Source organism: Mastigoproctus giganteus, chromosome 12 (genome assembly GCF_048544385.1).
Source record: "Mastigoproctus giganteus isolate SK-2022 chromosome 12, ASM4854438v1, whole genome shotgun sequence".
In the NCBI taxonomy this organism is placed as follows: Eukaryota; Metazoa; Arthropoda; class Arachnida; order Uropygi; family Thelyphonidae; genus Mastigoproctus; species Mastigoproctus giganteus.
Window position 1 is genome coordinate 52,867,185 of NC_143586.1, and position 14,456 is coordinate 52,881,640.

A 14,456-nucleotide genomic window follows, 5' to 3' on the forward strand; every position below is an offset into this window, starting at 1 on the left:
TGCTTCAACTGACAAGATGATAATAATTATGAAAATACGTGTACTATACTGTATCAGTCAATTACCCATAGATGAATCTAGGCCTTTTCATTTTTAATCAAGTGGCAGGTGAATCAGGCATGGAGAGTTACATGTGAGATTTTATCTTCTCTGCAAGAAGTAGGAAAACTGCTTTTGTTCAAAAAAATACTCTAGTCAAATGTATTGCCAAAATGGCACTGAAAACAATAGCTTTGTTGTTTTGGACAAATTTATGTTGTTAACTGTGCAGTAAATAGAAACTGCATGTTTTTAAAATTGAGTAATTTTTGTTGGTTACAAGATTTTTGTTATCAAAAATGAAATGATGAAAAAACAGATGTTAAAATTGAGTACTACCAGAGCTACCACTGATTTGTTTTTTATTTATGTCGAACAAATATCCAGATTTTTTTGCAAGTTGGTTGTTTGATTTATACATACAGGTACAGAAAAAGTGGACAGTGTTGAAACTACTACTAATGAAACACCCGAAGTAGATGAGGAAAAGGCAGCATCTCCAGATGATGGCATTCAAAAACCTCGGCCTCTTCACAAGACATGCTCCATATTTTTAAGAAATCTAGCTCCCACAATTACCAAGCAAGAAGTTGAAGCTGTGAGTAGTTAATATAGAATAGTCTATATATATACATTATTACTAATTTTCTTTTCACTTTTGTTTATTAGATACATGTGAACCCCCAACATGTATATAGTATAATATGTAACCAGCAGAATATTACTTTTCAAGTTATTTATTTATTTTATTTTAATTTTTCTGCTTATACATTAAATAGCTCTTTCCATGCTGTCACTTTCAAACTAGTTCCCTTCCAGCATTGTGTTATGAACTAATCAGGAGAAATATGGAGGATAGGAGGCAACAGTCATTATGGGTTTTTGGCAAGAAATCCTTGTTTTGCAGAGTGAATAGGCATGTCACCACAATAGAGGAACCAATCCTTGAATTTGGTCCTTGAGGCTGTCACAGACATTCTCTCAGATATGCCAGACAAGCTGTTCTTGCTACCTGTGAGTCTAAAACGCTGATGGAACTGATATTCGGGTGACACTCAAGTCAAAGTGGACCCAATTTCGGCGAAGTCCGGACGGTCTATGACAGCCAAATCCTCTGCTTGCACCTTCACGATGGTGGGACTGTTAGTAATCCTGGGTATAACCTTCATGCACAAGTACATGGTGGGTGACCACCCAGGTGTGAACCAACGTAAGCAGGGGTCGAGGTGTGGCGCCCACACCACATGGAGGAACGCCGCCCCTCTATGTTACCAGGCAGTACTAGGTGGTAGATGACTTTCATCAACCGGTGAAATACCACCACTTTGCTTATTGGAGGCTTGAAGTGGTGGAACCCATGTTTAGTCTCTAGAGCTAAGTCCCGGCCAACCCTTCCCTATCTCTTCCATCATGCAGTATGATTGATGATTTTTGAGGTTATGATGAATGTCGTGGCGAGATCCAATATTCCTTACATTTCGAGGGTACAGCTCTAAAACGGTGTTCGCAGGCCGGCCGCTAGTTAGTACATCGGACTGAACCTATTGGTAACTCTCTAGGAAGCTTCCCGATCAGCTAGTGTATAATCTTGCTACCTCTACTCTGCCAGATAGTGACTGGAGGGAGTCCAAGTAGTGTGTATGCGGGGAGCATTGTCGAGGCCACGTTATGTCAAGGATCTGGGTATATTCTTACCACATGTACGCCATATCCAAAAATTTCATTACTTCATACAGCATGTCCCACCCACTTTTTCTTACTATTGAATACACCACGAATTGTCAAAATAATAGAGCAAGCTTATCTGCGAAAAGATCTAAACCTCCCAAGGACTTCCTAATTCATTTCACAAATATACGTGGTCTCAATTCTAATCTCAATGATGTCCATTTCCACTTGCAGTCTTCCAAACCCCATGTACTTTTTCTGACTGAATCTCAGTTATCAGTTGATTCAACTACTGCTCATCTCAGATGTCCAAATTATTTGCTGTATGATTCCTTTCGCCTCAAAGGTAGTACTTGTGCATATGTCCGTTCTGATATTCCCTGTCAGAGACTTGGCAATTTGGAATCTCCTCTCTTTGATCTTCTCTGGCTTAAAATCTCTCTACCTCATTGTGTAAAATTCATCTGTTGTCTCTACCGTTCTCCCAACTCCACTAATCACTTGGAGCTCTTTGACTTCCTCTCTTTGCAACTTGACTTTCTCCAGTCCAACTTTCCTAACAGTGAGGTAATTTTCCTTGGTGATTTTAACGTTCACAACTCCAGCTGGCTTCCGTTTTCTAGTCACACCGACCCAGCAGGTCGAGATGCTGAGGCTTTTGCAATTACTAACGACCTAGCACAGATTGTTCATTTACCTACAAGAATACCGGACAATCCTAATCATACAGCCAATACTCTTGATCTTTTTCTCACAAACAACCCTTCTAAGTACAAGGTTGAAGTGAGAGGTCCTTTAGGCACTTCAGATCACAACTTGGTGATTGCCTCTTCTCCAATGGAACCTTTATCTCATGGCTATTCCCAACCTCGTATTGTTTGGCATTACAAGAATGCAAAATGGGATGACCTGCGAGACTTCTTTTCTTCTTTTCCTTGGTCTGATTACTGTTTCAAAACTTCTGATGTCAACGTTTGCTCAGATCGTGTCAGTGAAATTATTCTTGCAGGAATGGAATCCTTTATCCCACACTCCACTTTAAAATCTCGTCCTTTATCTAAACCTTGGTTTTCCAATAAATGTGCTAAGGCTGTCCAAGAGAAGAACGTTGCATATCGTAATTGGCTTGTTTCTAATTCTTCAGTTTCATTTTCTGCCTACACCAAAGCTCGCAACAATTGTAAAGCAGTTATTAATCAGTCCAAACTAGAGTTTGAACAGGCTAAGAGTAGAAAACTTGCTTCTTGCCCTAATGGTAGCCGAGCATTCTGGTCTCTTGCCAAAGCTATTGGCTGCAACTTTTGCCCATCTCTGCTCCCACCTCTATCCAAACCAGATGGTTCTGTTGTCACTTCAGCCAAGGATAAAGCTGACCTGCTAGCATCCCATTTTTCTTTGAGCTCATGTATTAATGATCTTGGTAAAACACCTCCCACCATTCCTAACACGCTCCATTCAATGCCTCCTGTGGTCTTCCGTCAAAAGGATATCAGAAGGATTTTGATGAATCTTGATGCTAAGAAAGCTCCAGGTCCTGATGGTATTTCTCCACTTGTTCTCAAAACCTGTGCTCCTGAACTTACTCCTATTCTTTGCCGCCTTTTTTTCACTTTCTTATTCCAAAGGTGTTTTTCCTTCTGCTTGGAAATTTGCTCATATCCAGCCAGTTCCTAAAAAGGGTGACAAATCCCTCCCATCCAATTATCGTCCCATTGCAATTACTTCTACTCTTTCTAAAGTAATGGAGAAATCAATTAACCGCCAACTCTTAAACTACCTAGAAACTTTCCGTCTGATCAACGATCGCCAGTATGGATTCCGTCAGTGTCGATCCACTGGTGATATTCTGGCTTATGTTACCCATTTATGGACTAATTCAATGGAAAGGTTCGGTGAAACACAAGTAGTTGCTCTTGACATCTCAAAGGCTTTTGATCGTGTTTGGCATAAAGGTCTTCTAAACAAGCTTCCATCTTATGGTTTGCCAACTGTTTTTAGTAATTGGTTATCCAGTTTTCTCTCTGATCGCTCACTGAGGGTGATGGTAGATGGCTCTCTGTCTTCTAACTTCTCCACTAATGCCGGTGTCCCCCAAGGTTCAGTTCTTTCCCCCACTCTTTTCCTCTTGTATATCAATGACCTTCTTCCATTGACTGGAAATCCTATCCATAGTTTTGCCGATGATAGCACATTGCATTCAACTTTCCATTTTGAGAAACCTTGTCCAGCTCAATCAGCTTTAAGTTCTCGAAAATCTGCTGCCATTTCCTTAAATGCCGATCTTCAGGTAATTCTCCAGTGGGGCAAAGACAACTTAGTTGATTTCAACCCTTCTAAAACTCAATCTTGTCTTATATCTCGCAAAAAGGATTCTTCTGCTCCTATGCTTATCTTTAGTGACACTCCAATTTCTAGGCAAAATGATATATCTCTTTTGGGGATTACCCTGACTTCTAATCTCTCTTGGCACAAGCACATTACAAATATTGCTTCCTCTGCATCTAAAAAACTTGGTTTTCTCTTTCGCTCTCGGCGTTACTTTTCTCCCAAACAGCTGCTCACTCTGTATAAATCGCAAATCCGCCCTGCCATGGAATATTGTTCCCACATCTGGGGTGGTGCCCCCAAAACCTCTCTCAGGCTTCTTGATTCCATTCAGAAGAGGGCAGTTCGGTTAATTAATGATTCATCTCTAACAGAGTCTCTCCACTCGCTGTCTCATAGACGCACTGTTTCTGCTGCATGCCTCTTCTACAGATACTTCCATGGGCACTGTTCTTCTGAATTGGCTTCTATAATTCCCGCTCTCTCTTTCAAAACAGTCCGAACACGTGCCGCCACCAGCCAACATCCATTTACTGTCCAACTTCAAACCCACAGAACCAACTTTTCATCTTCCTCATTTATTCATTCAACTGCCGTTTTCTGGAACAACCTTCCTTCATACGTATTTCCTGAAAATTACAATCTACAGAAGTTCAAGTCCAATATCAACAAATATCTTCTTTCGTCTTCTCAACCTCCAACCCAAGCACGGTACTAAGTACTATAGGTTTAATACCTCTCGTGTTTGGGGTTCTCATAAAAAAAAAAAAAAAAATCTCCGAGTGCACTGTTCCAAGAATGTGTTTACATATTCTTGATATAGATGCTGCAGAACATCTTTCGAGAAGCCCTCGTGGGTAGCACAGTTGGTAGGAGAGCCATTCTGCCCACACCGGGTGGAAAACACCAAAGTTCGAATCTTGTCAATGACGGGAGGAATTTTTATGGGTCTTTTTCACAATATGGCTGAGTTAGTTGGTCTCAGACGAGGGTAGCATGGTTTTTCATCCAGCGAACAGAAAATCGACCTCAGAACACATGCAATTTACAGACAATATACACAGAGCAACATGACCTTAAACGTCAATGCTCCTAAAACACAACAACAGCGACATCTTCAGAGAAATTTTAATTTACAGTTTGTTAATGTGGGATCAATTCCTGATTTCACAGTTCCATTGGTGTTCAAAAACAGAATCATCACATTCTTCACATCTGTTCTTTTTTTTTCTTTTTCTTTGGACATTGTGTTTTTTGCATTTTCCATTGTGAAGACTTGTTTCTCTGTTTCAAGGTTTATCTATAAATGTATGTCATCATTTATATTGATCTTAGAAAGGAATTGCAGATCTTGATCTTTCATGAAAACTTGCTTATCATTCAATAGATAAGACACGAAGCTCTGAACAGTCTGCAGAATTCATGTCTAATCTGCTGAATGATAAGCAAAAGGTAAAATATATCAAATCTATTATGTACAAATCTTGCATCAGATTGAGATTTAGCATGGTCCAAATGAGATCCCCACTTCATTAACAAAATCATGGATTCAGTCATATTTGTTTTCATGAACAGTTTCTATAATGCATTGTACCTGTTCTTTGCTTGTGGATGCATCCTCATTCAAGAGCATAACTTTGTTAAGCTCTCAAATGTTTGAGTTATATTCACTAGTACCTCTCCAGAAACAAGTTTTAAAAGTTTGAATAGCAATTTGTCCTAGTTTTAAAAAGAAATTTACGTGCTCATGCTGTTCCTAAAGTTTATTGATTATTTTGGGAACAAATCACCAATAGCACTATACATGATGATGTGCCACTTCTGAGTGACACATTCTAGAGTTTGAAATAAACAGCAAAAGATTGCACAGAATGCATCCTTGCTTTCTTGCATCAGAGGCATATGATGCAAGAAAGCAAGCTGATATAGCATCAGCCAAAAAAAAAATAATAAATAAAAACTTCCCATTTCACTCATCCGTTCTCTCCAAAAGTTTGTCCAGTTTTTCCTTGAATTTATTTAAGCTATCAACTTCCACAACAACAGATGTAACTTTGTTCCAGCAATAAACCACCCGCTGGCTAGAGGCAAATTTCTGCACATCTATTCTACAACTGTCTTTCCTCAGTTTGAATTTATGCCCCCTCAGGTGCGTAATTTGAGCAAGAGGAGAATCCCATCAGCACTGAGCTTGCTGAAACTATTCAAGGCCTTATACACTTCAATCAGATCGCCTCGCAGGTGCCTGGTTTCCAGGCACTGAAATTTGCAGGGCTAAGCCGGTGGTTGATTACTGGAACAAAGTTACATCTGTTGTTGTGGAAGTTGATAGCTTAAATAAATTCAAGGAAGAACTGGACAAACTTTTGGAGAGAATGGATGGATGGGTGGAATGGAAAGTATTATTATTATTTTTTTTCTTCTTGCCCTTCCCTTCTCTGTACTTGTAACAGCGCTCTACATCATTCCAAAAATGTGACTTCCACATCTATATGCAATAGCAATACTCAAGGTGTGGCCTGACAATTGCCTTATACAAAGGGACAATGACCTTATCCCTGCTAGCTAAATTCCTGTATATCATTGACAAGACCCCATATCAGAAAACTTCATATCTGACTGCACAGTTGGTACATTACCTTGTGGTTACTGTTACCCATATGCAGTACTCTGCATTTGTAAATGTTAAACTTCAGTTGCCACTTCTCAGCCCTTCTGCCCAACGTGTCTAGCTCATGTTGCAGTAGCATACTGTCATTAACAACCCTGCCAACCTTCATATTGTCTGCAAACTTGGACATTAAGTCTGATATACTTTCATGAATATCATTGATTAATATAGAAAACAACAATGGCCCTAATACTGAACCCCAGGGGACTCCACTAATAACATTAGTCCACAAAGAGCAGTGTGCATTGATTCCCACTCTCTGTTTTCTCCCACTCAGCCATCCCTTTATGCCACCTTTGCTGCCATCTATCAGCTCAGTTTTACTAACAGGCCAAATTTTATCATGCAATGTAAGCTGTTGGCCAAAGTGCATAGTATAATATTGATGATTTGCCATACTTCTGCATCTGGAGCAGGGGTCCCTAAACTTTTAGAGAAGCAGGCCACATATGAATATTTGGAATATTTGGCAGGCCATAGAAAATTCCTAATTATTGAAAACTATATTCAGTCATATTTATGCAGAGAAACAAATTTTATATCTACCTTTATATACAGATTAAAAATTAATCAATGGATATGTAATATAAAATGTATTAGTTTGTTTATATCAAATTTTAATTATTACTTATTCATTGTACTAATCACAAAAATACAGTTAGTAATACAACAACTGAATTTTGTAATATCGGGTTTTAAAAATACTAGTTCCAATTCATAAAAAGTCATGTAAATGTAGTTCAGTTAGACTTGATCATATTTTTGATTTTAGATATTTCATTTTTGAAAAGGTCTGCTTACATATATGTACTTCTGTTCAAATGTACAAATATGTACTTCTGAAAATTGATGTAACCTTTCTTGCAAAATTTTTAATTTTTGGATAATATGACTCAGATACTGCTGAATAAAATTGAAGATCTACCAACTCTAATTGTAAATTCTCATAAACATCATTGATGGGTACGTCAAATGGATTTTGAAAAAGTTCAAACACCTTTTAATTATTTTTAAAATCAGAAAATCTATCCACAAAATTTTCCTGCAACAAACTAATGTTTTGAGCAAAACTTTCAGTGGAAAAATTACAACTAGGCACATTTTTAGATAAATTATCGCAACATGGAAAATGTGAAAAATTATTCTGAAGTAGTTGACTTTTAAATAACTCCAGTTTGTTTCAAATGCTTTGGCAGTATAATATTATAGTTTGTGAATCCAAACATTTTTCAAAAACAATTGATGAGAGTGAAGATACAAGCCATACAACTCAATTACTAATTTATATCAGAGGTGTAAGTCAGAGTTTTGAAGTAACTGAAGAGCTAGTTGCATTGAAAAGCTTGAAAGATATAACAACAGGCAAAAATATATTTTTGAGTGTGTCAGAAGCAATTGACGGCCTCAACTTGAATTGGGATTTGCTATCAGCAGTGGCCTCCATAGCCGAGTGGTCAAGAGCAGGAGTGCAGTAGCACACGCTCTTTGAGTAGACCGGGGTTCAAGCCCCTGACTGCTGAATACGGTCGATCTGCCAACCTGCACTGGACCAGCGTGGCAGATTATGGTCCATTTCCCTCACCATGAATTGTTGAGGAGGCTTCCATCCTGCAGTGGGTTGATAATGGCTGCACTTTACCTTTTTATCAGCAGTTACAACAGATGGCACTAAAAATATGGTCTGTACTAAAATTGGGTTCATGGGTCAGCTTCATAAATACCTTGAGAGTAAAAATATTTAAAAAAACCAATGCAATTTCATATTACAATTCACCAACTGTCTTTACAGAAAATTCAGGCGTTGGCATGCCTGAATAGATTCAGGCATGCCAACACTAGACTGGTCTAAATCATCGACAATTCAAACATTTTCTTGAAACTATTGAGGCTGAATACGGTGATTTGTCATGCCACACTGAAGTATGATGAATGAGTCACAGTAACATGTTGAAGCAATTTTTTGAACTTAGGATTGGAATAGATCTATTTATGAAAGAAAAATTGAAACCTATTCCGAAACTGTCAGATCTCAAATGGTTGTGCAATCTTGCCTTTTTAACAGATATATGTGAATACCTGAATTTTCTTAATATGAAACTACAAGGATGAGACAAACTTGTCAATGGAATTGTATTATAATGCCAAAGCATTTGAAACAAAATTGTAGTTATTTAAAAGTCAACTACTTCGGAATAATTTTTCACATTTTCCATGTTGCGATAATTTATCAAAAAATGTGCCTAGTCGTAATTTTTCCACTGAAATTTTTGTTCAAAACATTAGTTTGTTGCAGGAAAATTTTGCAGATAGATTTTAAAAATAATTAAAAGGTGTTTGAACTTTTTCAAAATCCATTTGATGTACCCGTCAATGATGTTTATGAGAATTTACAATTAGAGTTGGTGATCTTCAATTTTATTCAACAGTACAGTCGGTCCTCGTATAACACGTGTTTACATTACACGAATTCGATCATACACGATTTATAAATAGGGGAACGTTATCTTATATAACACGAACCGAATTCGCTTATACACGATTTGCCTTTGTGTTTACAAGAAATGGCAGTCGAACGCGGAATCGAACGCAACCGAACGCAACACGATAGGAATGAAGAAGATTCTGAAAATGTATTTATGTGTTTTATATCAGTGAAGGGGAAACACATTTCACCATAATAATGTAAAAACCAACCCAATTCCAGCTATCGATATAATCGCAAATGCAATTAGATGGAGTTTACTACCAGTTTATAACAGATTCCACTAGCAGAAACGAAACTGGAAATTGTTTTTATTGTTTTATGGTAGTAACCCCCAGAAATGTGCTTTAGTAAAATGTGGGTTAATAGTGTATCTCGGCCTTTACGGTGTTGTTTATTCAGTTGCTATACGAGAGCAGCTTTGTTTATGTGTATCAAGCGTGCCTCCCTGGCGAAGACACTGCAGATTCAGAGAGAGAGAGAGAGAGAAAAAAAGCAATATCGATAAACAGAGACGGACTGAGTCAAAAATTCTTACCCGGGAAAATTTATAGTGGCCTCATACTACGGTTTATGGCCAAAATAACACCAGCCTCCGGAGCCCACCAGGATTTCCCGGGTAAGGCTTATGGCCAGTCCGCCTCTGTCGATAGAGAAAAAAATATGAAATTGTGAAACGCTTTGAGCGAAATGAAAGACCATGTGATATTGCACGTGCTACAGACCTAAATGAGGCAATGCCGAGAATTACAAAGAATGCGGAGAAAATAAAAACAACTTTCGTAGCAGGAACAACTCAAAGTGTAATTAAAATCCATTAGATTAAGACACAAGAATTGGAAGGGATGGAACGGCTGTCATCTGTTTGGATAGAAAATCAAACAAAAAACAAGTTTCGATAGAAGCAAAAGCATTAGCAATATTTTATTACGTAATAGTCATTACGTATTATAAAATACGTAAGTATTTTATTACGACTATTTTATTTAATATAATAATTTTTTTACGAATAATATACATATTTTATTCGTAAAAAATACTTTTTTAGTATTAAAAATACTAAAAATACTTTATTATAATATAATAAATAATAAAAAATATTTATTATTTATTATATTATAATAAAAAAATATATTATTTTTTATTACGTATTTTAATCGTTATAAAATACTTACGTATTTTATAACGATTAAAATTACCCGATTATTTATTGTGTTTGGTAATGTTTTGGTTCCAAATGTGTGTTCAATCTTGGGTGGTCGGCAACTAACCCCACTTTTCCCATAGGGAAAAGTGGGGTTAGGTGCCGATTTTGCATTGCACGAGGTTTTCTAGGAACACAACTATCGTGCTATACGAGGACAGACTGTATCTGAGTCATGTTATCCAAAAAATAAAAATTTTGCATCAATTTTCAGAATTATGTATATATGTGAGCAGACCTTTTCAAAAAAATGAAATGTGTAAAATCAAATATATGATCACATATAACTGACCCGCATTTACATGACTTTTTAAGAATTGGAACTAGTACTTTAAAACCGGATATTGCAAAACTCAGTCACTCTCCAACCTATAATTAATACGATGAATGTATTAATTATAATTTTGTTGTATTACTAACTGTATTTTTGTGATTAGTACTATAAATATGTAATAATTGATATAAACAAACTGGTATATTTTATATTACATATCCATCAATTTATTTTTGAATCTGTAGACATAGGTAGGTATAAACTTTGTTTCTCTGCATAAATGTGATCGAATATAGTTTTCAATAATTAGGAATTTTTCTCTGGCCCACCAAATATTCAAAAAATTCATATGTGGCCTGCTTCTCTAAAAGTTTGGGGACCCCTGATTTATACAAATCTCGTGCATTTTTTATTCTCTACCACAGGTCTCATTATTTCATCTGATATCCATTTAGGTTTAAGCCTTGAAACAGTATTTCTTATTGGTATGAAAAGCCTAATAGATTCTACAGTTATTTCCCTGAATGTTTCTCACTTATAGTTTGCTGTTAGTAGCACCATCAGTTGGCCCCACTGTATAGAATTTAAAAATTGAGACCATTTTAGTCCCCTTTACGAAAGCAAGAGCCCTTCCCTTTACCCTTGAGAGTAGTTGTGCCTTTAAGTAAATCCCACATCAGTACACTGTGAGCACTGCCACCCAGTGGGTATTTTACCTGTAGTTTCTTAATGCATGAAGAATCACTGCTGATAAGTGAAACGATAAATCTGTGACAAGTTATTGTTAACAGGTGAGTGCGTGGTGCTTACATATATATGGAGTGTGCATGTAGTAGTAGTAGTGGCATGTGATGCAAGAAAGCAAGTGTATGAACTTACGTAGCATCAGCTGGAAAAAAAATTTACAAAACAATTCCCTCTAAATGTTTGTCCAGTTCCTCCTTAAATTTATTTAACCTATCAACTTCCACAACGACAGCAATTAACCACCAGCAATTTGTTCCAACAATTAACCACCCGCTGGCTAAAAACAAATTTCTGCACATCTATTCTACATCTGTCTTTCCTCAATTTGAATTTATGTCCCCTTAGTTTCTTAATCTGAACAAGTGGAAGAATCCCATCAGAATTCAGCATGCTCAACCCATTCAAGGCCTTATACATCTCAGTCAGATCACCTCGCAGATGCTTAGTCTCCAGCCGCTGCAATTTGTAGAACTTAAGCCTCTCTTGGTAAAAGGATTCCTTCATTCCCTCACCAATCTTGTTGCCCTTCTCTGTACGAGCTCAAGCAAATCTGCATCCTTCCTAAAATGAGGCCTCCAGACCTGTACGCAGTACTCAAGGTGTGGCCTGACCATTGCCTAGTACAGAGGGACAATTGCCTCCTTTTCCCTGCTAGCAAAATTCCTGTATATCATTGACAAAACTTCATATCTGACTGCACAATTACTCCCAGATATTTTTCATTTTCTAGCACCTTAAGTGTAGTACCACACACACACACACAGTTAGTATGTTTCTCTGGGGTTACTTCTACCCATATGCAGTACTTTGCATTTGTCAATGTTAAACTACAGTTCCCACTTCTCAGCCCAACTGCCCAAATTTTCTAGATCCTGTTGCAGTAGCACACTGCCATTACTGTCATTAACACCCTGCCAACCTTTGTATCATCTTTCTATCATGTTTCTTTTGAAGCCCCCCCCCCAACTTTACTACTACAGAGGAGGCAGTCAACTTAGTAATTTTGTTTAGGAATCACTGCTTCTATATGATGACCATAGAGGAAGACTTTTTTTTATTTTGCAGAGAGATGTTATTAAGCTTCTAAATATGGTTGTTTTAATTATCAATATGATATTTTGTATTAAATTGCTGCAGGATTAAATGGTAGCATAGACTTCAAAATAATATAATAATAGTATACATCTTTGCATTTCATTTTATGTCTCGGAGACACCAGAAAACACTTTAAGACATTCACTCCTAGATAATGATGTCATTTCATAAGCAAGTATTATAAGCCCACCCATTTATCTGTCACTGTCAGGACCAGAATATCCCCAAAAGAGAAGATGGGAAACAGATGCATATTGTTTTTAAATATTTTATCTTTATGGCACTAAGGATACTCTTGATTCAAAAAGAGAGGAAGAGAGAGAAATATTCATATCTAGTCATGTTAAAAAATCAGAGCATTATGAGGCTTTTTTTATTTTTTTATGAAACAAAACCTACAAATTATTTTCATAACTTTTCATTTTAAAGTGATATTTCATTTTGAAAACATTCATTTGTGGCTGCATTGCTGCTCTCAAAGTTGTAAGTGAAAAAATTGCTGCAGAAATTAGGGTAGTGTAAGATTTTAAATTTAGAGAATTAGCTATGTGTGCCTTCTCATTTGTCAATTTGTTATTAATGACAACTGATATCTATGCAGTATACCAGGGAATAAAAAACAAATTCATTGTACTAATACCAAAAAATAGTAAAGATTATTATCCCTTTCTTTCTTAAGTTAATTAGTAACTGATATGGCGTTGTTGTTGTTTATTTTTGACAGATGTGCAAGCGTTATTCTGGATTTTTGCGAGTGGCAATTGCTGACCCTCAGCCAGATAGAAGATTTTTCAGAAGAGGTTGGGTTACATTTGAAAGAACAGTGAACATCAAAGAAATCTGCTGGAACCTTAATAATATTAGAGTAAATGCTCTTATGTTAATTTTTTTTTAAAAAAATGTAAAAAATAAGTTGTCTATGAATCTGTTTAAACCAGTTTCTTTATTAAGCTACAATTCTTGATATCCCTTGGATACCTTTATTGGTAGTTAATTCTTTTTTTGACCTTGCTATACAAAATTAGATTTAATTATCAATTTAATAAAACAGTGTGACATTTGATGAATGATAAAAGTAATTTATTCATTCAGAATGAGAAAGTTTTCATATACCAACTTATTACATTATTTATTTATAGATTGTTCTGTGATGATTTTAAAAGTGAGTACTGTGCATAATTAGACCGTGATTTCATATACACGGGCATTTTTCTGTCATTTAAATATTACTTTGAAAGCTTTATTTTCCAATTGTAAAAAAAAACAATCTAGTGTACTAATAATATGAGGCTGTTTGAAATGCAAGGCAACATCTGTTACTTTGCTTTAAAAACAGTTTGTTACCTTGCGTTTCTGAGTAGAAACTTCTTTTATCTTACTTCTCCAGCAGATGTTTCTGGGAAGAAACATCTGCTGGAGAAGTAAGAAGTAATCCACATTCATGAATAAAGGCATATGTGTAATTTTCTTTTCTTCTGGTATCAGGACTTTCTTATATTAGGTGATTGAACTAAAATGACTGCCCCTGCTTGAAATGTGAATAAATGAAGATATGCCCACAGTTTTCTGATTTCTATGAGGGGTGATCATTTAATTCGAGGACTGATGAAAGATTTTATGTTTACCACGCAAACTTTCCATAACTGCTGCTGGAGTCACTCTCCCTAATTGCTACTGAGCAGACTGTGTATATGCCAAAACTTGTCAAGCTAGTGTTGCATGAAAGGAGTTTTTTTTAGCCCCATGTCACTGACAGTCATGTTGAAGCACGTATCTTGTTGGACATATAAATTGAACAGCAGTATGTGATTCATTATTCTGTCAGACGGACAGAATAATAAGCTTAAATGTATCAGAAACAGTTAGAGATGAATGAAGCATGTGGTGATAATTGGTAGGATGGCCATATTTAAATGACACAGGCTATTCAATGAAGGCCATGAGTCTGTTG

The 14,456-nt window shown here is 36.5% G+C and overlaps 1 protein-coding gene across 1 annotated transcript in view; it reads left to right on the plus strand.

Moving 5' to 3' along the window:
• Ars2 (arsenic resistance protein 2) overlaps window positions 1-14,456 on the plus strand; it is a 308,719-nt gene that overhangs the window by 198,797 nt on the left and 95,466 nt on the right. The window contains exons 12-13 of the mRNA XM_090386894.1: window positions 465-637; window positions 13,230-13,370. Coding sequence (XP_090243020.1) covers window positions 465-637; window positions 13,230-13,370 — 314 coding nt within the window. The remainder of the gene's footprint in view (window positions 1-464; window positions 638-13,229; window positions 13,371-14,456) is intronic.